Genomic DNA, 24,520 nt, shown 5'->3' on the forward strand with positions numbered 1-24,520 from the left:
GAGCAGCTGATGCAGGTGTTTTTTTTTTTTTTTCTCTTCCTCTTTGACTTAAAGTGAGGGCTCTTGGTTGCATTGCTCCCAAAATGCACATGCTTGGGTTTTGCCACACTGACGCCTCACAGGGCCGACCTGATCCTCTCAGTATGAATCGGATCAACACATCTCATCCACTTAAATTGATTCAACTCAAAAACAAGTCTTGCGGCCCTTTGAAGTGATTTTTTTTTTTTTTTTTTTTTTCTGTTGCAGGTTATTTTTGGATGTTGAACTGGCATCACTTCAGTGCAGCAGTTCATATGACCTTCATTATTTCTTTTTTCTGTCACTCTTGCGTCTCCAGTGATCTGCAGAGGCAGAGAGAAGGATGGACAGAAAAAGAGAGGGCTGCGCTGTGTTTTAGTTTGTCCTTCACATCAGGTGCTTCGTCCTTGTGGCAGGCAGCGCTTCCTCCTGGTGACGTGTTTCTTTTTTTTCGACTTGTCTCCCAGATGTTTTGCTGTACAGCAAGAACAGTTCTGCAGAGGGAGTAATATGCAGGTTTATTCTCACTTGTACGCATTCTGCCTGTGTCAACACTTTCAGCTGGAGGTCCCACATTATGAAAAAGCTGCTGCAAAGGGGCCTTGTGTTGTTATTGTTACGCGTGCTTGTTGTTTGTAGTGAGGTCGCATGTTTAGGTGTACCCGTACTCAATAAAATTGGTGCATTCCATTTCGCACCAGCCAAAAATTTTAATTAGTCTCGGCCTGCTCTGGAATTCATCAGCAAGTCTCATTAGTGAGAAGTCCACGATGCCCCTGTGCCTCTAATCTCGCCCTGTCAGCTGTCATCCCACTGAGAGTCAGGATCTGAAATAATCCATTTGACGTGGTGACACTCATGACCAGTGCATAACTATTTCATAACCCCCCCCCCCCCCCCCCTTTAAGTGGAGTGAGCAGCACTTTTTGTGCTTAAGTGTTTTTCTTTTTTTTTTGCAGAACATTAACTCATGGTTTTTATTTTTGAGTGACTGAATTATTTTTGTTTCTGTGTTTAGGTGACTTGGGCAGAGCAACAGGTGGCGAAGAAGAGGAAAAAGAGGGATATCAATGTAGAACCTTCAGATCCCAAGTACAGAGATCAGTGGTACCTGGTGAGTATTAACACTGAGCAACAGAAAATCTTGAGTGAAAATACACTTTGTGCACGTTTTGTAGGTTTCGGTGGGACATGATTCAGTGCTGCGGCCTACGTGTCCTTCCCAAATTGAATATGTGAATATAAATTGAGGAGTTGTGGTGATTCTACCGAGTCAAAAGCCAACTCTTATGAATTCAGTATACCTTTTATTTGTGTGGATTCCTGTTGACTTTTTTCTGTTCCAACTCGACGCAGAAGAAGTCTCATTGACTTTAAAAGCCTGTTTGTGTACACACAGTACTTTTGATTCCTGGATGGCAGGCTATGAGAAAGTGACTTTTCACTGCAGTCCATAAACAGCACAGTAACAAAGAGAGAAAGCATAGTTAGACGGGGGTGATTAATCTTGAACCGGCCTCGTTTATGTTGGATTGATTTTCACATGTTTTCACTGATACGTCGGACTGTTAGACGCAGCAGTATCAACTCCAGCTCCACCTTTCCTTCATTAATGTGAGGTTGCTTCAGGCAGGAGAAAATTCATGGTGATGCAGAACAGACTTCATCTTCAGTTCTTCAAAATGGCTGTGCTTTAGCGCACTCTTCTCCCCATGTTTGAGTAGGAAGTGGGACCCTGCATGCTGCTAGTTTAGTGTTTTCTAAGGCAGATGCTAGTTTATTTTTAAGTTAATTTCCCTGTGATTTTGATTACTTGATTAACTCAATAGCCTCTGAAGTTTCAGAAAAGAATAAAAATGCCAATCAAATTTCACAATAGGCCTAAGCAATGCTTTTACCATAATACTCCCAATTTATGTTCTTCTTATTTTATCATTTAAATTCCACGTAAGAGCTAGCTGTGTTCCCTCCAAGTATCTATGTATATATATGTGTGTGTGTGTATATATGTGTGTGTGTGTGTGTGTGTGTGTGTGTGTGTGTGTATATATATATATATATATATATATATATATATATATATATATATATATATATATTCAGAAGTGCAAAGAAGCAGCAAAGATGGCCAGGTTGCCAAATGGTTCGCCCCTCTCGTTTTGTACCAGATATGTTGGTGTGCACCTGGCTGGCCAGAGGAGATTGCGGGCGGGTCTGTTAGCGGGGAGTTCTTGATAATGAGCAGCATTTATCGTTAGAATGAGCATCTAATATTGTTCAAACATTCTTCCTAATGATGAAACAGGGCAATGATGAAACGGTTATCTATCCACTGATAAATCATTAGTGAGTCTAGACGCAGAAGTAGAGTCAGTGCGTTGAAAGAATGCTGGCATCGGGGGGGGCCGCAGAAGCACTCACTTGATGAGCAATGTTCAAAATTAAATAAGTCAGCCACAAAAGACAATTCAATCTGAATCATCAATGCAAGAGAAAAAAGAACTTTGAGCTTTAATTGATTTTCTCCTTGATGGCTTATGTGTCAGCGATGTTGCAAGGTTGTGAAATTGATTTAATTCAGTCTGATAGACTCTGCTCACAAGGTCCTGAAATCTAAGACGGATAGAGCTGTGAATGACACATTACTTTTTAATGGTAAACTTTGAAAGGAAGAGCTTTGAACTATTAGAAAGCCAGACGTGGGTACTGATAAAAGGTCAAGTTAAATGTCAGAAGTCCATCAAAAAGCATGCAGAATGATTACCGCTTGCCATTATCCACTTCACCGTTACTTTGATTGGTTGTTATAACTACCCGGTGAGTGTAATAAGGGAAAGTGTGGCACTAAAGCTTTCAGAACAGAGATTATCCTTGCTGGCTGATGCTGTCTCCCCCAAAATGTTTAAATGTAGAAGAACGAAGGCGCCTTTTAGCTTCGATGTCTTCATTTAAAAACTTGTCTTGGCTTAGAAAAAATTTAAAAAAGGGAAGCTCTTCCGGTTAAAAGCCCATTCTTGTCAGCACACAGGCGTCTCTCACATTCCACCTAATTCATTCGCTTTCTTCGCTCTCTCAGTACAACAGCAACCACCGTGACTTAAACGCCAAAGCTGCGTGGCAGTTGGGCTACACAGGTAAAGGTGTGGTGGTGTCCATCTTGGATGATGGAATAGAGAAGGGTCATCCCGACCTGATGCAGAACTATGTGAGTATAACATTGTTATGGAAACATTAAAACAGCTTTTGTATAGACACATTGTTTTCCTTTGAGAAGCTGCTGAACAGTACCGAGTAAATGAATAGAGTAAATTTATCTAACCACATATCTGTCTTTTTAAGGACCCGGATGCCAGCTATGATGTGAATGACGGTGACCCAGATCCCCAGCCTCGATACACACAGCTCAATGACAACAGGTAGAACTTTACACAGATAACACCATAATCCTCACACTTGTATTTTGACCCTTGGACTTCCCTGAAACAACACCACTCTATATCCTGTCAATGTTGGCTGTGAGGGGATATTTCAAGATAAAATTAAACTTTCCCATTTCTCTTTTTTTTTCTCCCTTTGTTGTCTGATAACAATTGATCAAAATCCAAATAAGCTTCTGGCTGCGGTCCACTGCTGAGTCCATCAGAGGCCTTTTGTTTTTGTTTTTGTCCCGAGCCATATGAATTTTCTACTATTTTTGCTTAACAAACCTGAGAAGCGTTTCTTTAACTTGACTCTCGTCCCCGTCATACCCAAAGTTTTGGATTTGATTTAGCTTCTTAAAACACACAGCTGCCAGCAAAGACATTCCTGTTGTCTGGCTAAATCTACACCGGGATTAAGGTGCTACGGGAAGAAAACGGCTTTATTGCATCGTTATCTCCAGATGGCATTAGCAGTTGGTTGCCACCACTGTGATGACTTGCAGAGAATTGGATTGAATTAAATTCATCAGCATTAATGAAACAGCAAATCTCTTGGCTCTGAAAGGCCCTTGCTTGTCTTCCTTCATCCTCTCGCTGCCCGTGTCCTTCTTCAATTTAATTTTTGATTTGCAGTAATCTGCTGTTTGTGGGCTCCTGGTCTAAGAAGCTTTTTTAACTTTAGGCTCAACGTGGTTACTGATGATAGGCAGAGAAGATTACATTTGGGCATGGTTGCAACTCGATGTCTCCAACTAAAACAGTGGCATGGAGTCGGGACCGTGATTATGGAGGCCGCAGGCTTACAGCCCGAACTACAGAATGGCTCAAACGTAATGTAGCTAACCTAACTTTACATCTGGGATTAGGTGAGGGTAACTGTAGATGGTCTTTAAATGTATTTATGCTAAAAATAGTTGATTTATTTTGGGGAGAACTGCAGCAAAGTTAAGAGTGAAAGTTTTAATAGTGAAACGGTCATTTTTTCTAATGCAGACTATTTGAGAAAATAAGATTATACACCAGTCCTGAAATATTGTATCCCCACAAAATAAAAAAAATCTTAAATGGTGGAATTTCTTGTGGGAGAATGTGGGGAAAAAAATCCCTCTGGTGCAGTTCCACGTATCCAAAATCTATGCCAAAGCAGGCTTAAAACCCTCTAGTGGTTAACTGTGGCCCAGAGCCCAGCTAATTCTCTTCTTATTGGAGGTTTCCCTCCTTTGGATGCACCTATCTCCAGCCCTCACATGGATCAGCTCTTATCTTGTGCCACCCAGCCCTGTGTGTCTCTCTCGTACCTGGAACCGTTGAGCGGTAGAGTTTCCCAATGTGTGCGAGTGTGCGTTTCCCTCGCTTTAACAGCGGGGTCAGTGCAGATGCATGTGTAAACAACCTGTGGGAGGGCATGAAATGGCGTACGGTTGTGTGAGACTGTAACCTTCTGTTCTCCGTTGAAAGCCTGACTCTGTTCACCTCCATAAAGCTGCCTTTCTTCCCCAGCATATGGGCAGCAGTGAGCACCATTCACCCTCATGTTTATCTAAAGCAGCATGTGATTCTTGATGTTTCTTTTTCCCGGATTTTCTCAGACCGCTCTATCAAGACGGTTTCCAAGTGGGCTTTTTGTGGATGAAAGTGTACCAGTGCAGCCGCGTTCATTTCCTCTCAATTGAGTGCAGGGTCAGCTATCGTACATCTGAACGATTGAAGTCACAATCACGTCTATTCACCGCGTTCAATAATCATACAGAAGAAAAAAGCTTCACAGCAACGAGGACAGTCCAGACTGATTATTCCTCTTTTCTGAAATATCCAAAACAGGATGAAAGGACCTTTTTAACAGTGCTGCAAGTAGCAAGCTGGTGAGGTCTTACTTCACCAGAGCGTGTGTTTGCTTTTCTCAGAGCATTTACTTCATACACCCCTTTCTACTGTGCTCCGTGAACATCACCGGGAGCTTTTGTCTTGTAGGCCAGCTCGTTAGTTAACCGGCAGAACCATTCACGCACTTAAGAGGAAGCAGAGTAAAACAATTGTTCAGATTTACCAAGAAAATAATGAACTGCAAATGCCACTATCGGCGGCCTCGAGAACCTCAATGATTTTTCTTTTGTTCTGTAATTAAGCTATTGCAAGATTTAAGAAACAAAAGGTGAGTGTGCCAGACTGAAGAGTGGGGAGGGCTGGGGCTTCAGAGATAAAAATGTAACGTAAATGCAGTTTTGAACGGTACATATTTCACAACATAGCATTACAATATCAAACCTAATGCACACCGATGGTGCTCTCGATGCAGTTTTTATACAGCTTGGACGCCTTCCTTAAAAGTTGTTCCTAATAGCAGTGATGAGTTAATAATTATCAGGGAATGGAGTTTTTTTATATGCCCCCCCCCCCCCTTTTTTTTTTTTTTTTCTTTGTAACACTAATTGCAGAAGCCACATTCAGAGCTTTTTAGATATAACATGTGGATGTTGAACCGTGGAGGATTATTGTTTGCTTTATGCCGCAAACAAAAACAACCCCACAGTTTTCATATATTAAGTTATGCTTTTGTGGTATTTGCTTTTTCTTAAGCGCATTGTTGCGGTGCAAATGGGGGGGCTGAATACTTTTCCAATTTACAGTTTGTATATCTGTATACTGCATCTGTTGCTATTTAGCATGTCCTCAAAGAGGCAATTTATATTTTGTACGATGATGATGGTTTTGCCTGCTGTGAGCCTACTGCAGCTGTTGCAACCAGAGTCCCCCTCGGTGCTTTGAGTCGGCCGTTGGGCTTGTTCTTGCTCTCGTCGGAACAAGACTGTTTACCCTTCACTGTAATTTTCTGTTATTATCATTATCTATGATGCAAGAGGCTTGAGTTATTGTGGAATTTAGAAAAAGCAAAAGGTCTTTTGAAGGTTCTGTGGAGAAAAGACTCTTTTTCGAAGAAATAATCAAAATTCTGCTGAGAATAAGCAATGGCATGAAGGTGCTTAAGTATAAGCCCTGTTTTTCATGCTGTGACAGCTGTCATAAGTGTGCAGAGGCAAACATTTCTGCTGTGAGCAGAGCAGGTATGAGCCGTAAAAGGCTTGCATCACGCTGATACCTCGGTGTTGGAGGAATCCGCAATAATTGACTCTTGCATCACTCAGATTTGTTTTGGTCGGCTGGAATATGATGGCTGGAACATTTTCCACGCTCACGTTGTGCACGTCCAGACACGACCGTTTGAGGGAAACAGTTCTCTTAATTACAGACAATAAGACGAAGCCGGCATGAATGAATCTACTTTTTATTTTGCAAAATTAAGAGTTGGCTCGGACAGAACATGGTACATTGTGTATTTTCTGAAGAAGTGGGTGTGTACTTGGTGGCAAATTCAGATGGTCTTTCATGCATAGCACAGCCCATCAGATTAATCTCTCTGACTTATTAACTACTGATTTGAGCACTGCTGCACTTGTAGTGACAGACAGCTCTTTGATCCTGCAAAGAGTGTCTGTCTCACGTGGATCAGGTGGTTCTGTTGCCATTCAAGGGTCATTTTTAATCAGTATATATTTTTTCATCCGTTCACCTTTTTTGAACATTTTTTTCCAGTTTGGGAGAAGTCTCTTCCAGGATCTCCTCATCTACAGGGCACAAATGATTTCTGAACATGATGTTAATCATATGTAGGTTTGCACCGATACCATTTTTTTTGGCCCCGATACGGATACCTGACTGTGCAGTATCGGCCGATACCGATACCATACCGATACCACTCTGTTTAAAAAAAAAAAAAAAAAAAATAATAATATATATATATATATATATATATTATTTATTTATTTATTTTTTCAAACAGAGTGGTATCGGTAGCTTTAAGGCATGCTTTAAACACAGCACACAGTCAACACACCACAAAACACGCGGCTAACCTGCAGCATATGGCGCCCGTTTAACCACAGACCTGTCACTCCTCCCCACGCAACCCCACCAATCAATACCACATAACAATAGGCCGACCTATACATAAACACTAAAACACGAAGTTAAAAGGAGAGGAATACTTAACTCGCCCACTTGGCGAGACCCTCCCCCGGGGTCTGAGCTTGTGCCGCCGTCCAACTCCCCGGGGTAACGGCTTTGCTGGACGGCGAAGACGGTAACTGGCTGTCAGCTGGTAGTGCGCTGTCATGACCGCACAGGGAGCGATGGCGGCCCAGCACTCTCTATCGTGGACCCTGTTTTGACTACAGGAAGCACCCAGCCTCCCCTCCTCACACTCGCGCTGCATACTCCCCCTAGCTAGCTGTCTTCGTCGCCGGCAGCTCTAGATGACTGCGAATGACACCCTCCCCAGCTGACAGAGTGCCGTGTCGCCAGACGTCTTGCTCCTCACACATAGAAAAAGCTGCCCCGGCATTGGTTAAGAGCGACTATTGGCCCGCTCTCATTGGTCTGGAGCAGGCCAATAGCGATAGCTGCACAGTGATCACAACACAGTGTAGCGAGTGTCGGGAGACGTTCAAGTGTCATACAAGTATCGGAAATGGTATCGCTGCCCTATTTGTTGGTACTCACCGATACCACCATTTTAGTGCCGATCAGGGCCCCGCCCGATACTGGTATCGGTATCGGTGCAACACTAATCATATGCTATAGCTTTTAGCCACCAGATCTCAACTTAGTTTAACACCTATGAAAGGTTTGGACTGTTTGTCAGCACTCTCCACCACCTTAGTCAAAGCACCAAATGAAATCGGTGCATTGAAGCTTTTCTGGAGACGCATAGTGGTTTGGCATGATTCTGAAACACCTTTTGTGTGTTTTTTCCCTCTAAAATCTTAAACTAATTAACTCTTTTGTAACATTTCAACCTGAAATCTATGTTGTGACACTAAACTGGCTGATACTATAATGAAAATCTGTCTAAATCCATGCGTCAGGTTGAAAATATTTCAGGAGCGAGCTGTTCACACACACACAATTGAGGAAAGTGTCTTACCAACTGAGACACACTTTTTTAATCACCTTTTTAACAGTGGGTGGAAGCAGATATTATCTTGTGTCCATTTTATCGTTTCCTGGAGAATTACACCCAAAATCCTGATAATGCAAGCAGTTCTCACCTAATCAGGTTCACCTCTGTTACTGCATTTTTCTTGTATTTTGTAAATCAGTCTTATCATGTTAATGAACAAAGTGAAATTATCAAGATGAACTATTCGAAAAAGGTTGTGCTGACCATGAGAGGGATAGGCCTGTGCATGCCTGCCATTTCGCTGCAGACACCATCTCCTTATCATCACAAACATGGATGCATTTGAACGTGATACGCCAGAGTCTACAGACTAGAAATTCCAGGAATGCTGCGATAAGGTTAACTGTAAAATCACCCAGATGACATTTGGGTGCGAGTTTTTGTTTGCTTTGTGTTTATAAATCTTTTTTTTTTTTTTTATTATTGTTCTTTATCCAGCAGCGTGTCTCCACCCAGATGTCTCCATCCTCGTCTTTCTCTAAATGAAATCCCGCTGCACATCAGGTGTTGTCGGTTAAGCCATCGCAGTGTCTTAGGGAACCTCTGGAGACGAGACTGACGAATGTATTACAGTGCTGTCATTACATCTGCATATCTAATGAAACCAGAAGTCTTAAAAGTGATTTCAATGAGAAGTGTCAGTTGGGACAGGCTTTTACCTCCGACCTCTCTGGGTGTTTTTCCCCCAACAGCAAGTCAGGCAATACGATTCAGTGCTGATTAGTAACTAATGACATCACTTTTGGCAGGCTATAAAGTAAGGCACAAATTAGATATCCATAGCCTGACTTCAAATGCGCTCCATTTCATTAGTGGCTGCTGTTTGGATTATGTAGTTTTAGTTTGGCTGGTTACCCAGAGGACCTTATTGGAGGCGTGCTCACATGGTTCCGTCAGTAGTGAGCGAGCTGCTTCGGATCCAGCTCTCATTGGCTGCAGTCCAGTGGGACTGGCACCATGGTTTTGAGGGCATTAAGGGTGCATGCATATCCATCTGGCAGACCTAAGTAATGCACCTGACTGGAATGTGATCATCAGCCCCACTGTAACAGCTTTTTTGGACCTTTAGGCTGTGGTGCCTGCAGCTAGACTTAATGATGGCTCAGGCTTAATGAAAGTAGATTTCTATTCCTATTAATTAGTTCTATGTCATTTAATGTTCCTTTTCACTTGACTTTATACATGCTATAGGCATTGTGGTTGCTAATGCAAGGAAGAAGGGGAGATGAGACCCAGTGGATTGTGCCTGTTGATCATTTTGTTTCTTCAAAGGAATCTGAACCACGAGTTTGTTTTGTCTCAGTCTGTAGTTAACCACTATGCATGGTGGAGCAGATCATTTCAGGTGTATCCTACCTGTGGGCAAAGATGCAGTATTATGCTGTTACTAGGTGAATGATACAAGGATAAAAGGTTTTCCCTTTTCTCATTCTTTGATCTCTCCAGGCATGGAACACGATGTGCAGGAGAAGTGGCAGCGGTGGCCAATAATGGGATCTGCGGAGTCGGCGTGGCCTACAATGCAAAAATAGGAGGTACGGTGTGGATGAATGATGTGATATCCCAGGGGTAAATCTTAGTTGTTGTTTTTTTTGTTTTTTTACTGCTAGACCAGCTGAAATACTTGATCTGCAGTGCTCCTGTTATTTTCAGTTTATTTCTCTGGCACAGCAAGCCACTAAATCTTTTTAAGTATCACGACCGTTGTGTGGATCGTCAGAGTGTTGTAAGTATATTGGTTTTGCTTGGAGTAACAGCTCTGAGATACAGTTTCTGAAATGACACAATGCCGTAGCTTTGATTAAATCTGCTTTAATTTAGTGTCACACTGGCTGTTCTCAGATTGTCTACATGTTCAACTGAAAACAGCCGCTGTAACTTATTTCACACTTTCTCTGCCTTATCTACTGTGTCGACAAACATTTTAAACGGCTTTCAGCACAAAAACCAACACCAGCAGACACTCGCATGAATTATCAGTTGAACCACCACTTCTTTGGCGTTTTTCAGCAAAAAACTCAGCATCACAAGCTTCAGACGGACCGAGCTTGTAGCAGAGGCATATTTGTTGGATGTCATTGCGCTGCAGTATAGTTGATTGAAGGCTAAAACACACCTGCTATGAGATAATCACTGTCTCAGACAGGCTGAGGTCAAATTGTCATTGTACACGTTTGAGAGGTTGTAACTGACATCCTGACACAACTCCTGGGCCCTGCTGCTATGAAGCGACGCAACTCTGACTTGAACAAGTCCTGGATGCATTAAACATGCTGGATAGTTTTGTCGTGCCATTGTAGTCAGTGAAATTTAATCTCCCAAGGTCTGTAAACACCAACGAAGACCTGAGGGGTATACTTTGAAGCGAGATTATTGGCTCAGTGAACTCTGTTGAGCCGAAAGTCTCTGAAAAGCTCCCTTTTAACCTGGCTGGATCACCATGGTGGCTTAGGTAGCTTTGAGCAGTTTTTAACGAAATTAAATATAAAAAGAATCGGCCTTTCATTGAGCCTCGTTTTTATCGTGTCCGAGATGGCGAACTGGGACAAAAACATTTAAATGTCAGACGGGATTGTGATTAAAATTTTAAGAATTGAAATGACTGTAATTTAACAGAAGTCACTTTAAAAGTCTGTCCGTTTAAAGAAGTAGTTGAATGTGTAAGATCAACACCCCCGATCATGTTTACATGTTAAATATGAAGCCATAGCTTCATGCAAACCACTAGTTGTTTTTACACCACCCTTTTTGGAGCAACTAGACTAGAATACCAGTTGTGTGTGTGTGTGTCTGTGTGTGTGTGTGTGTGTGTGTATACACATAAATATGTGTGTACTTTACTGGACATTGGACATATGCTCAACTCATATCTTCGTCTCACTGAGGTGCAGGTTGCCATGGAGAAACAGCTCAGTGCCTTCTTGAAGTTTGCTGGGAACTTCAAAGTGGTTGTGCCTTGTTACTTTAACCCGTACAGAGCAGCATGGAGTAACTTGACCTGCTACGTATCACAGGGGGAAAATGAATTTTAAAGTGTCTTTGATTGATCTATTTTTTTCTCTCCTCCAACCGCTGCCTCTTTGTAGGAATGCTACTGAGAGACTAAGAGCACTGCTGCAAGCAAACTCTCTTAACTTTAGGAAGAAATAATTAGTACCCGACTCTATTGTGCAGTAGGTTGTTTCATCTTTGGATTAGGGCTCGTCTGCAATCACTTTAAATTCACCTTATAAATGAGCTTTAGTTTAAGTCTGCCACCAAACGTTGGCTGAGTTGTTTGCAACTCTAAAAATAAGAGCACGTCTGATCCAATTTACACTCCGAGAGCTGCACTAATTTCATCCAGCGGAAGTCAACTAAGGTTTTCTTTCATCTCTTCGATGAATTTTTAGTCTCAGAGGTCTACTTCACACTTGAGGAGATGGTTCACCCACAATGCAACTGATCTTATTCCTTTTTAATTTTTCCTTTATTTCTTTTTCCAACCAGCTCACGCTCCGAGGAAAATCAATAGAGATACTGTTTGATTTACAGGTATCACAGTGGGTGCGCAGGAAGAGAACGCCAGCAGCATTCCCTGCACAGCTGCACAAGCTTTGCAAACACACATGAACATTATGGCAGAACAGCACTGCGAACAAATGTGTAAATATGCAAATGTAACATTTTTGGGAACACTTTACCCCGGCATCTTCCTGTGCACGCCGTCAAGTGAAAAATCTGAACTACAACACCTTTGGCTGCCGACTAATGACAGGATTCTACAAAACTGTCATATCTGCTGCAATCTGTATCTTTCATTGTGATCATTTGCTCTCCAAAACATCACTGATTTAACATTTGCAGTAAAAAAAAAAAAAAAAACACTATTCCAGCAGCCCCTCATGATTTCTTCCTGGTTGTCTCGACCAAACCGAGCTCAAAGACCAAACTGTCCACTTACAGATGGTCTGAGGTTCAGCTGCTGTTGTCGTCTTCGAAATCATAAAGAAAGTAGTCATGAAATAAAAATTCAGTATTGTCCTTGTGTTTTTTGGAACATGGTTGCAGGTGTGCGTATGCTGGATGGTGAGGTGACCGACATGGTGGAGGCCCAGTCTCTCAGTCTGAATCCCCAACACATCGACGTCTACAGCGCGAGTTGGGGCCCAGAGGACGACGGCAAAACGGTCGATGGACCTGCCAAACTGGCGAAGGAAGCCTTTCTGCGTGGAGTCACAGAGGTGGGTGCATGACTGGGAGGTTGTTTGTGCGAGACTGAATTATTTACTGCCTGTGTGTTGCTTCCTTTCAGCAGTAAGTAATTGAACTACTCAAGCATGAGAGGGACACAAGCAGGAAGAACAAAGCAGTTTTTGACCCTGACAATTATGACTGAGAAGGAAAGTCCTCTAAAAGCCACCGGGGAGGATAATCTTGGAAAATTGAATCGAAGTGGTGTTGATTTTTTTTTCTCCATATATTTGCTGTGAGCTGAAGGGCACTTTTACCTTGGAGCTCTTTCAGTTAGTCACCATGTGGTTTGTTCAAGTAAAACTTAAGTCTTTTTCTTCTCTGAAAATGAAGGTTGTCTCTCAAGTTATCTGTTTAACAGTTACTTGAGCTTTAATTTACTCAGAAGGCTTCTAAATGTGTGCACGTTCACATGCTTACACACTTAAAGATTAAAGTAAATTGATTTAGAAAACTATGTTGTCAGCATCTTACGATCTGAATATTATACAAGAAAGGGAACACATCCCAACAGATCACACCCCAATCTGCCACATCCTCTCTCATGGAAACAACCTCCCTGCAGTGTGCTCTGACTCTTGCTGTACAGCAGTAGGATTCAAAGCATGTGCCATAAAGCTGATTGGAACCGCTGACACTGGCTGCTAAGATAATTGGCACAGTGACAGCACTGTCAGTTGGTGGTGTGGGTGGTGTATAGCTGGAATTGATCGTTGCAGAGAGAGACAGTGCCACTCAATACAATAAAGCAGCTCTTAGATGAAAATCATTGTACTTCAAAGACTGAGAGGTCGGATGATTAATTACAATGAGCGGTTGTCATTTTGTGCATTTCTGTATTGCATCGCTTTCATGTGATATTTAGCTCTTTGCAGTTTACTCAATGACCAGCCTGGCCTCCGCGATGTATGCTGGGTTTTAATGGGCCCCCGCCGAAAGGGACCCTTACATAAATTTGCCCTCCCGTAATTGGGATTCCTGTAAAAGATTGAATGAGATTTTGTTCTTGCCTGTGTAGTGGTGATCTGTTGCATAATTGAATGAAAGGATATGCGGTTGCCTTTTTTCTGCCCGTCTAAATGTGCTGCACTCTCCCCAGGGTCGTGGCGGTTTGGGCTCCATCTTTGTGTGGGCTTCTGGGAATGGAGGAAGAGAGAAGGACAACTGTAACTGCGATGGCTACACCAACAGCATCTACACACTGTCCATCAGCAGCTCCACACAGAACGGCAATGTCCCCTGGTACAGCGAGGCTTGCTCCTCCACCCTCGCCACCACTTACAGCTCGGGGAACCTCAATGAGAAACAAATAGTGAGTTTTCACCGTGTGGAGTGTCCTCTTTCTTTATCTGCCTTGTCTCGTTTGCCTCACACGTGCACAGCACACACTTGTCCGTGCTGAAATAAGGAACCTTTTGTTTTCAAAGAAATGCTTAGTGCAAACACACTTTGTTTTTACCTTTTGCTGTGAACACGTTCAGCCAGAAGATACTAATTCCATGTGTGATTTATTTCCCTTTTGCAACTTGTTAGATTTTGAAAAGCCCATCGACGATTCCCTAAGCCCTTTGTGATGCCTTAAATGCTCAAAACCTAAAGATATATACTATTCCAGGGGACAGAAACGGCAAGAAAATACTAACATTAAAGTAATGGGAAACTTTTGCTCTACTGGAAGAAATAAAGAAGCCAAGCTGTCATCTCATCACAGCGTGTTGATGGGTTTGATCAGGTGGACCTCTCCTTAGTTAATGCATTTTGTCTTGGTCATAAAGAGCTGGACTGGGTCTTTTACCCGCTTCATAGTTCTGGAAGCCAGCCTGCATGTGCTTTATGTACATATGAGTGTCTCCCACTTTAAGTGTTTCAGACTTGTCTGACCGGGAGCGTGCTGGAAAGATTATGTCTTTTGACTTGCTTGGGAATGCCTCAGTGTCCCCCCCGCATGAAGAGCTTAAGGGGATAAAGGAAGAAAGGGAGCTATGTTAAGACTGGTGCCCAGGCGACCCAGATTCAGATAAGCGGTAAAAGATGTTTGGAAGGAAAACTAGTTGAACAATTAACTAGTGATCTACATAACAGCAGATTTAGTTTTATTTCAACAGAGTAAGTGATTCTCAGTCTTTGACATCCACTGCATTAGGCAGTTTTATTAAGATCCTGCTGTCTGAATCACGACTTTTTCCAGTCTTTTTTTTTTTTTTCTTTTTTTTTTTTTCCATTCATGCAGTTTTGTATCATTAAAATGATTATGAATAGTGGACGGCTGAAACTCCACGCAGCAGTCTGTTGCTGCTTAACATTCTTGTCACAAGCATTAAATCTTTCTCGTGCACACAGACACGAGCATGCACAAGGATATACACACACACACACACACACACACACTCTTTCTCTCGCATGCAGTCTATCAGCCAGACCAGCAAGACGGACAGCTTATGACATCTCCATGACATCTCCATGACATGTGGCTGGTCCCTTAATGTTTCTCTGATGTACTCGTTTAATTGTGCCGTCACTCACAAACCTGGGAATGAAGAGCTGGTGAGGAGGAGAGTGGGCGGGACCTCTGGGGTTATACAGGAGAGAATATTTTAATGTCAGTAAAGCTTTTTTCTTTCATGTCATACTAACCTTCACTTTCAATATAAAGCAAGGCGGATATGCTCGTGAAATTCCTCAAGGTGTGATAACCCTTCTTACTAAGTCTGGTTTGTTAAATGATCAGTTCCTTTATGCGCTGGATTGGTCAGAGGATTTCTGATTCTGACGACTTTTTTTGTCCTGTTAACCTTTATTCTTTAAGAGAGTTTTTTTTTTTTTTCCCTTTGCACAAATTCTTTGGTTCTGATTCACCTCGCCTTGTGTTCCTGCAGTGGCAGAGATTCACATTTTGTGTGATTTCCCAGTTTGATTTTCAGGCCGATGGCTATTTGCTCTTAAGTTCCTGCTTGTTCACCCATGAAGTGATTTCCACCTTACCAAATACACACAACAAATGGCGATCTGATGCAGAATAAAGGGTTTTGCTCACTTAAGGCGGGCAAATTGAATTTGAGGCGTTTTCAATGTGAAGACACAGGAGCACAGTTGAGATAAATGTTTAGGAATTGTGTTACTGCACATTAAAAAAGGGCTCGGTACACTTCTGCTCACAATCATTCATATTTTTACTTTAGAAGAATAGAATTCAAATTCTATCGTAATGATAATATAATCAAAGCTAAGTCACTTGTGGTCTTCTTCTGCAGGTGACAACAGACCTCAAATCAAAGTGCACAGACTCCCACACTGGCACCTCTGCCTCCGCCCCGTTGGCTGCTGGGATCATTGCTCTCGCCCTTGAAGCCAAGTGAGTGCTTATCACTATTTTCCTGCTGGTTAGTTTGACCTTACGTTGCTCTTCAGCTTTACACCTTTATTCTAACTGCTGCCTTTTTCCCTTATTGTTGTTGAGTAAAATTAGATGAGCAAATTTCAAAGAAAAACGTCATTCGTACACAACAGGCTCATTAGTTTGTGCAATAAATATTCTAAAGTTTGCTTCCAGGACCTGCTTTTATGCTAAAATATTTAGATTGAGAAGAGTCTTGAATTAATGCACATCTGTTATCTGTTCCTAGCATGTGGGCACCAAATGCTTTATTAAAGAGGTATAAATATTTCAAAAAGGAAGACTATTCAGACTTATTTGTTAAACAAACTTTTTTAAATCCCTTGAATGAGATCAAGCTGCAGCTGCTGGTGCTGCGTGTTTGAGCATCCAGTCTGCTCGATTATGCCTCTTTTTTTTTTCTTCCTTTTTTTCAGGTTTTAACCTCTCCGCCACATATTTTAACTGTGCTTTTACAAACCGAAATAATTTGCAACTAGCAATCTAAGCTGGTCATGCAGCACTAAGCGGGGGGACAAACATGAACATCAGAACAGTCCTGGAAACGAGTAATTAGTCTTGTGGCAGAGCGAGACGATAGAAAGACTGCAATTAGTAATGAATTTTTTGAGAAAAGGTTTCAGCAAAGTGACCAAATGAAATCCCTTCAAGTCCACAATAAGAGTTATGAATTTAAAGCCTGCGTGTAGTTAATCACGTCGGAGAGGAAAATCCCTCTGTGACCACGTGTTAACCCCTTTTTATGCCTGTTCAGTTTTAGCCTGCGTTGCTCCAGGAAAAATGATAACAGCAGCTTTTTGTGTGGTTTTCGATCCACAAAACATTTTGCCAAAGGGCAGAAATGGACTGCCAACATCTGTTGTGGAAAGATTTAATGTAAGTGAGGAAAGAACGTGACAGGCACCTCATTGTTTTTAATCAGCTGTCCACCTGCGGTTGAAGACTGTAGGACAAATGGTCAAAGGTGTCTCTTTGATCTGCTTTAGTGCCTCTCGGCTTGATTTGTAAACCAGAGCCTTCCCATGTGTGTTACCCTCTGTGTATGTGACCATGTGTGTGTTTGTGTGTGTGCTTGCATGTACAGTCAAAACCTGACCTGGAGGGACATGCAGCATCTGGTCGTACGAACTTCTCACCCTGTTCACCTACTTGCTAATGACTGGAGAACCAATGGGGTTGGACGCAAAGGTACAACGACTCCTTCCACAGTTTATGCCGCCCTCCTCAGGTGTTAGACACATTAGTACACAGTACACAATGCATGTCACTGTCACGCTGTCATTGGAAATGCATGGCACTGGAACTGGTCAGAGAAGTTGGATGACACTTGAAAATGGGACACACACATTGGAGCTGGGGGAGTGAGGCTGCTGCCCCTCTGCAGGCTGACATTCACGTGTCTTTGTCCTTTGTTTTCTCTTGGTTTCTGCAGTCAGTCATTCATATGGATATGGCTTACTTGATGCTGGTGCAATTGTATCGCTGGCAAAGACGTGGACCAATGTGAGGCCACAGAGGAAATGTGTGATCACTATCCTCAGTGAGCCAAGGTGAGTACTCTGCTCCTGCACACAGATACCAGTGGGCTGACTTTGTCTCAGCACCCTCATTACAAGTGTCTACACACATTAATAGTTACATGCAAGTATAGCTGAATTCACTGCACAGATGTCTTTGAATCACTCGAATGAGGATTTTTGTCAGAGGTTATAAAACCAGGATTTTAGTAGAACAGTCTGAAAACCAGCCCATTGAGAAGACATGTCAACTCGCAGTCACGCACAGCGTTTCCAGTCTCAATTTAAGATGCATTTACTCGTCTGACAAAAGAAACAGACAAATACAAAACGTGAATGAGCGCAATTAGATTACTTTACTGCTTTTACAAAAAGATGCAAAAAATTGGAACTTTGAGGCATGTGTGGAGCGTCTCGGACCTTTTGAGTCTAGCAGAGCATTTACATGCTGAGTGATGCGATACCCAACTGCATTATCTGGACATTTTAGTCTGGCTTAGTGTGTATTAACACAATAATTTAATTATTTTTTTTTTTTTTTGTCCTACTTTCATGTAGACATGCTTAGTTATGTTTGTTTTTCTGATTGCGACGCTACATGTATTTAAGAATATCTTCAGTTTTGGTGAAAGAGGCGAAAGCCGCGCATGTTCAAACAGGAAAAAAAAGTATTAAGCCTCAACTGTCATCTGCATGTACGCTTATTTGCTGTGACTCTACATGCTGTGTTTACATGTGGGCTCATTTGGATGTTTTCCAGCCTACAAACCAGGAATCTGGTTGGGAAAGTCTGCTTAAAGCCAGTTAGTCTCGGGCGTATATTTTTGTAATTTTACACTATCTCTTTGTCAGATGTCAAGAAAAATCTTCGCCCAGCAAGCATGTGTGAAAACATGTGTTAGAAAAACGGAACAGTTTGAAAAGGGGTCTCGTCTTTAGTCATGGTTACCGAGTTAAGGGTGCTGGAAAAGGGAGGTCAAGGGGCCCGTGCCCCTTTTCTAATTTTACACCCCTGGCAGCACTCTTTTCTTTGGTTGTTGTTGTTGTGTTTCTTTTGTTATTTAGATCTCCAAGTATGAACAAATATGTCCCGGAGATTTAATTGGTGTAATCACTTTGCGATCCTAAGAACGAGATGGTTTCTATTTTGAACTGGAATGAACAAAGCCCACATCCATCTGTGGCTCTGGAGGAAGTCACTGAGCTGCATTACTGGAATTGTTGTTTCTATATTCTTGTAACTTGACCTAAATGCAGTACAAACAGTACAAAATAAATAAATAAATGAATGAATGAATATAATGAGTATGTTGAACCAGATTACCAGATTCTAATAAAGCAGATGAGAATAAAGTGTGCAGGATCAAGACGATAAACATGGAAATGTAACGGTAACAGTGTACTAATACAAGAAAAAAACCCACAAAATGTCCCATTAAGAAATAAAAGCTTTATGTCATTATTCCTTGATGGATTGTTGTTTTACACACACTCAAGCTGCGGTTAAGCATCTTGATTGGATAAGCCTGCATGTTTCAGAGGCAGTGAGTGAAAAGAGGAGCTGGTCCATAACAACATGAAGGTGTCAGAGCTGCCTGTGTATGACTGAGCTGTCGAGCTTCACTGAAGTCGCACATTATGTCATCATCAATCTACGGTCTCCTGGTGCCTTTTGAACTGTCTGTCATTATGTGTGTGTGTGTGTGTGTGTGTGTTCATATTAATATTCCCAATGTGGACCCACTGTATAGGAGCTGCTTTCCCAAGTTTAACGTTTAGAGTAAGGTTAAGAGTAAGAAAAAGGTCGGGCATTAAGATCTGATGGTTAAGGTTAGACAGGGGCGTGAGGAATGCATTATGTCACTGAGTAACCCCCATGGGGATAAAAAGACGAGGTGGTGTGTGGGTGTAGTGGTGCAGACAGCTTGAGACGAGGCTTTCAAAAGAAAAGTGATGATTTGTCTACTGTAAGACTCAATATATCTCCTCAACCATTTAATTTCTTCTTTTTCCTGGTGTCACTGCCCAAACCAAGTTTGACATCTCCTCTTCATTATGCACCTCCTGTCACTTCTCTCGTTGGGTATTAGGTTTGTCATCTTTACTGTGGGTGTGAGACGCTCGGAGCAGATGGTCCGAGCGTCTGTAAACTGCACTTGTAATTTACATTTTAGGTGTTTAGCTGACTTATTTATCAAGCATGACTTGCAATAAGTTGGGAGAAAAGAGTTCTGTCTCTTTCTCGCTGTCATTACCTCCAACAGCATCATGACAGTATACTTAAAAGATGGGGGGGATTTTATTTAGGGCTTATATTGATGTTATTGTCACCGTTACATCCAAACAGTTCTGCCCAATCTCTATTCCTAAGCACTGCTACAGATTGCTTGTCTCACAGTTACAGTGATTTATTATAGCCACAGATGAGCATCCACTTGTAGATTAAGAATGAAGTTTTGAGTGATATCAAAGGGCTCGTTAATGAATATTAGCGTGACAGCAATCCTGTGATCTGAAATGCACCGTTGGGACAGTCTATTTGTTTATATTTGGAAAATTGATTTAGTCAAGGCAGGAACTATGAGCAGAAAATCTCGTGTAAGCATGTGCCCAACAGAGTGAGGCAGCATACAGGCTTCATTTCAAATGGTTATCAGTGAGGCTTCCAGTCTTCTGTATGAACACTGAATGTGACAGGCATGTAAGCGTGTTTGCACACTTTGTTCTCAAAGAAGATTTAACAGGCTATGCAAATTGCCACCAGCAGTGCAAGGAAAAAATAAAGCATTAAAAATGGGGTAGGGAATGTGCTGCAAGCTCTCACATAGCTTTTCAATAGATGATTTATGGTTTAAAAACCCTCTTTTGCTTCTCTTATACAGCCAGCAGAATGCATAGCAACACTTTAGGTTTGGTTGGCTCCCAGACAGTTTTTGTGAAAAGCTTTATTCACATTGAATAGAAATCTATATTTATGTATTATATATGAGTAAAGTGGTATACAGTACATTAGAAGTATGCAAGTATTTTAATTATTGGTGCACGCATATAAATCAAATAGAAATCCAATTTTCATACAAAAGACAGCCAGGACAATTGAATAATGAACTTTTGTCGCGTTCAAGTCGAAAGTGTTCAAACTGCATCCCACCAAAACATCGGCCGACCAGGGCTGGAGAGGTCAAATCCAAAAGTCTGTGGAGCTGTTAGGAAAAGCAAATGCACTTTGGAGAGAGGATTATAGTCTCAAAGCAAAAAGTGATCAACTGCACAGACCATCAGTGGTGGTGTGGCATGTGTCACACCACCACTGATGGTCCGTTCACCTCAACAGTGTAATTACACTCATGGCCAGTAGAGGGAGACGAACGTTCTGCTTTGAGTAAATATGTATATATGTAAAGTTTGTTTAAAGCTGCGGTCGGCAACTTTTTTTTAGTCATATTAGCTTGAACTGTCATGGGATTCTGGAAGTAGAATATTAAATAGGCTGTTTAGGAAAAATAACTAAATCTGTAGCTCCCTCTGAAGCCTGTAATCATGCTTACAAAAACCGAGCGCTCCCGGCTGTTTTTAACCAATCAAGTTAGGGTGGAGGAATCCTACCTGTCAATCACAGCTTGTGCACACGCTGCTGAGCGTGAGTCTGCCCCAGCTTGTGTGCGCTCACACTGGTGTGAACTCACGTGCACAACCTCGTCCACAGAGGGGGAGGGGTTTGGGGGGCGATTCGGAGCTTGTTAGAGGTTGGGGGAGGGACCTGAAAGTTGTATCAGTTCGAATTTTCCGACTTTAGACTCGCAATTTTGAAAACCTGCCGACTGCAGCTTTAAAGTCAGACAACGTGAGTAGGATTAACAGGACTTTGCATGTTTATGATCAGATGTCCCGAGGACTGAGGGGAAGAGAAAGTTGTTGCACCAGAGAGACGCACGTTAGTATCAGTGTTACGGGGCCCATTGCGCTGTAAGATGTCATGTGATGCCAAATTGACTGCAAGACGTTGTTAATCTTCCTTTTCTGCCTCTCTGAATGGCAGATTCCTGGTCATGAGTCTGCAGTATGTGACGCCTTCGGCCTTTCTTTCAGTGCTTTTTAAAAAAAAAAATTACATTTTTTTTTTAAAATCAGATATTTGCAACATTGTCGCAGTTTTGTTTCTCTCAGCCCTGAATCACTGATACATGCATCGCTTTCATCAACCGGAGGTGATAAATCAACTTCAGCAGCAATCTGTATAAATTTCCATTTTCCTACTCTCAAATTTTTATGACGGCACTAATCAACACATAAATTTACATATTGCAAACGGGTTCATGGGGAAGTGCTGCTTGGCTTTCAGTTTTATGTTGAGCTGGGCAGTCATTGTGTGATTGGTTGGAAATCTGAGAAGTGCTTCAAGACTTTCTTCCACATGAGACTCCCTCAAGTGCCAAACATGTTAACTTTAGTTAGACCTTTAATGTTATTTGAAAGAATGTGAAAAAGTTTGGACTGAAACTAGAGGGAGTTGTTCTCAGGGGGCCTGGCAGTCTAATGACGACGCCACTTCTTGTCTATACTTTGGGCACATCTGTGTAAGTCAAAGCCCCGTGTAGTCGTCCTCCTTAAAATTGTTGTTTGTGTTTAATCTCCTAAGAGGATTTGAGGTGGAGAAAGAAAAGATGGTGGGGCTTTCCCTTTCTGAGGATAGAGGTGCTGCAGGTTGTGAGGCACTAATCCTTTTCAAGGCCACAAACTATTCACCCTTCACAAGCTCTCACAAGGTCCAGAAACAAAATGTCACTCTGAGAGTTTCCTTAATCCAGCTTTCAGAATAAGCTATACAAAACCTACACATTGTGCCCACTGCTGGCTTAAGATGTCATCCTAATGCGCTGGTTTCTCTGTTTTACAGGAACATCGGCAACTATTTATCTATTAACAAGAGTGTGGACTCCTGCATTGGGTCAGACAGTTACGTGACCTCATTAGAGCACGTCCAGGCCCGGCTCACCCTGTCTTACAACCGAAGGGGAAACCTGGCCATTCACCTGATTAGTCCTGCGGGGACACGCTCCACCCTGCTCCACCCCAGGTACGAAATGCGTAACTGCGCCAACATGGTCGTGTACTGCGCAGGTTGGTAAACGCAAAAGTTTTTTACACTCTTCTCGCTCCGTTTCTTGCAGGCCTCATGACTACTCATCAGAGGGTTTTAACGACTGGGCTTTCATGACCACCCACTCATGGGATGAGAACCCAAACGGGGTGTGGACTCTGGAGATTGAGAACGTGGCCGGTGCCAGTGACTATGGTAAAGCAGCTTTCTTCCTCCTACCTTTTTCCGAGCAAAAGTCATTAAAGGAACGCTGACGTTATCTTTAGCATTGTTTAGCACGTTGTAATCTGTTGTGTCTGCACTTCAACTCAAGGGTTCAAAGTTCAGTACAAGAAGATTAGAGATCAAGTGGAACTGATCTTGGAAGCCAAAGTGTCTTTATAGGCGTCGAGTCTGTATAGCTTTGCAGCAATCAGTCGACCTATTCATCATGCTTCCTGCACGAGATAAAAAAACAAAACAAAACACTCTGTGGGTGCTTTTCTTTATGCTAATGTGTCTCTGGCTTCCTCTCAGCAAGGATGTCAGAAAGAGATGGGAAGAAGGATCCACCTTTGTTTCCTTTCCTTTGTTCTAAGCTCCTCCAGAAGCCTCCACTGTCCTGATCTCCCCAACGTGCTTTTAAGGGATTGGAAAATGACTCAAGATGGTGGTGGAGGGGTCAAGTTTTAGCACATGGGAGGAGCGAAGAAGCATGAGTTATCATGAAAAGTACCCTTTATTTTGTTTTTGCCCTTGCATCATCCGCCAGCAACAGTGTCATCTGGACAGAGCGGCTCCTCCCACAGCACAATGCTCAGCCAAGAAAATCCCAGAAAACAGATCGAGATGAATACCTTACACATCCCTTCTCAGGAAGGAGTGATTTGCTAAAGTGGAACCTCTCACAAGAGCCCACACTTGAATGATTCTTAAGAAATGTGCACTTAATAACCCAAGTTAGTCACTGAGTGGAATCTTGCCGTGCTACATGGGACTAATGTAACGGAGTCATTTTCTGTCAGAAATATCTGAGTCAATGATGGGAAGAGGGTACATTTCCTTTGGGACTGCTGGAGTGTGACTGTTTTTGACAGGCCTACTTCTAATTTCAGTGTTTAATCCCCATCTCTCCACTTAGGCACTCTGACCCAGTTCACCCTGGTGTTGTACGGCGCCGGCTCAGCATCTTCCAGCTCCTCAGAGGAGTCTCAGCCCAGCAACGGCAGCTGCAAGACCTTGGATCTGAGGCTCGTGTGCATCGGTGAGACCGACATCTCTCGTCTCCAGCTTCTATGTCAGCTTTGCTCACATTCTCGCAACAGCTGCAAAATTACACTCACGCCATAATGTGGCCATGACATCACTTTCAATTTTAAATGGAGGGCTGACGTCTGGAGGGCTCAGTTTAGCTTGACCTCGAGTTCCTTTTTCTAATCTAATTTCAATTTAAGTGTGCTCATGCTGAAGTCCCGCACCTTATACAAATATTGCTACAGGCAAGTCTAATGATGCCACTGAACACCAGCACAGTGGGAAGTTCACCTACATGTTGGCTGAGACGGTGACAGTCTGACCCCTACAGGCTGTCATAGGTCCTCACATGTGACAGACAGGATTAAAATGATCACGTATTGGATTTTTGTATACACTGAGCTCTGAATGGAGGCTCACGGTGATAGTTATTTCAGTTTTTTTTCTTTTTTACCAGCTAAGGAAATGCTGCAGTTAATGACATTTTCATGTTTCTGTTGGCTCTCCAGTTTTCAGCTCTGCATCCTCCAGCACAAACACTTTAATTGTCATTGTAGGCTGTAACTGTGTCTGCACCTGGCT

The 24,520-nt window shown here is 42.4% G+C and overlaps 1 protein-coding gene across 5 annotated transcripts in view; it reads left to right on the top strand.

Annotated features, from left to right (window-relative positions):
* furina (furin (paired basic amino acid cleaving enzyme) a) overlaps positions 1-24,520 on the top strand; it is a 70,031-nt gene that overhangs the window by 42,883 nt on the left and 2,628 nt on the right. For all 5 annotated transcript variants that reach the window (XM_075461735.1, XM_075461764.1, XM_075461726.1 and 2 more), the window contains 12 exons: positions 1,040-1,135; positions 3,098-3,226; positions 3,361-3,437; positions 9,907-9,995; positions 12,511-12,683; positions 13,793-14,005; positions 15,945-16,045; positions 17,172-17,275; positions 17,520-17,637; positions 22,502-22,681; positions 22,776-22,900; positions 23,826-23,948. In XM_075461735.1, the coding sequence (XP_075317850.1) occupies positions 1,040-1,135; positions 3,098-3,226; positions 3,361-3,437; positions 9,907-9,995; positions 12,511-12,683; positions 13,793-14,005; positions 15,945-16,045; positions 17,172-17,275; positions 17,520-17,637; positions 22,502-22,681; positions 22,776-22,900; positions 23,826-23,948 (1,528 nt within the window). The remainder of the gene's footprint in view (positions 1-1,039; positions 1,136-3,097; positions 3,227-3,360; positions 3,438-9,906; positions 9,996-12,510; positions 12,684-13,792; positions 14,006-15,944; positions 16,046-17,171; positions 17,276-17,519; positions 17,638-22,501; positions 22,682-22,775; positions 22,901-23,825; positions 23,949-24,520) is intronic.

The sequence above is a fragment of the Odontesthes bonariensis genome, chromosome 1 (genome assembly GCF_027942865.1).
Source record: "Odontesthes bonariensis isolate fOdoBon6 chromosome 1, fOdoBon6.hap1, whole genome shotgun sequence".
Lineage (NCBI taxonomy): Eukaryota > Metazoa > Chordata > Actinopteri > Atheriniformes > Atherinopsidae > Odontesthes > Odontesthes bonariensis.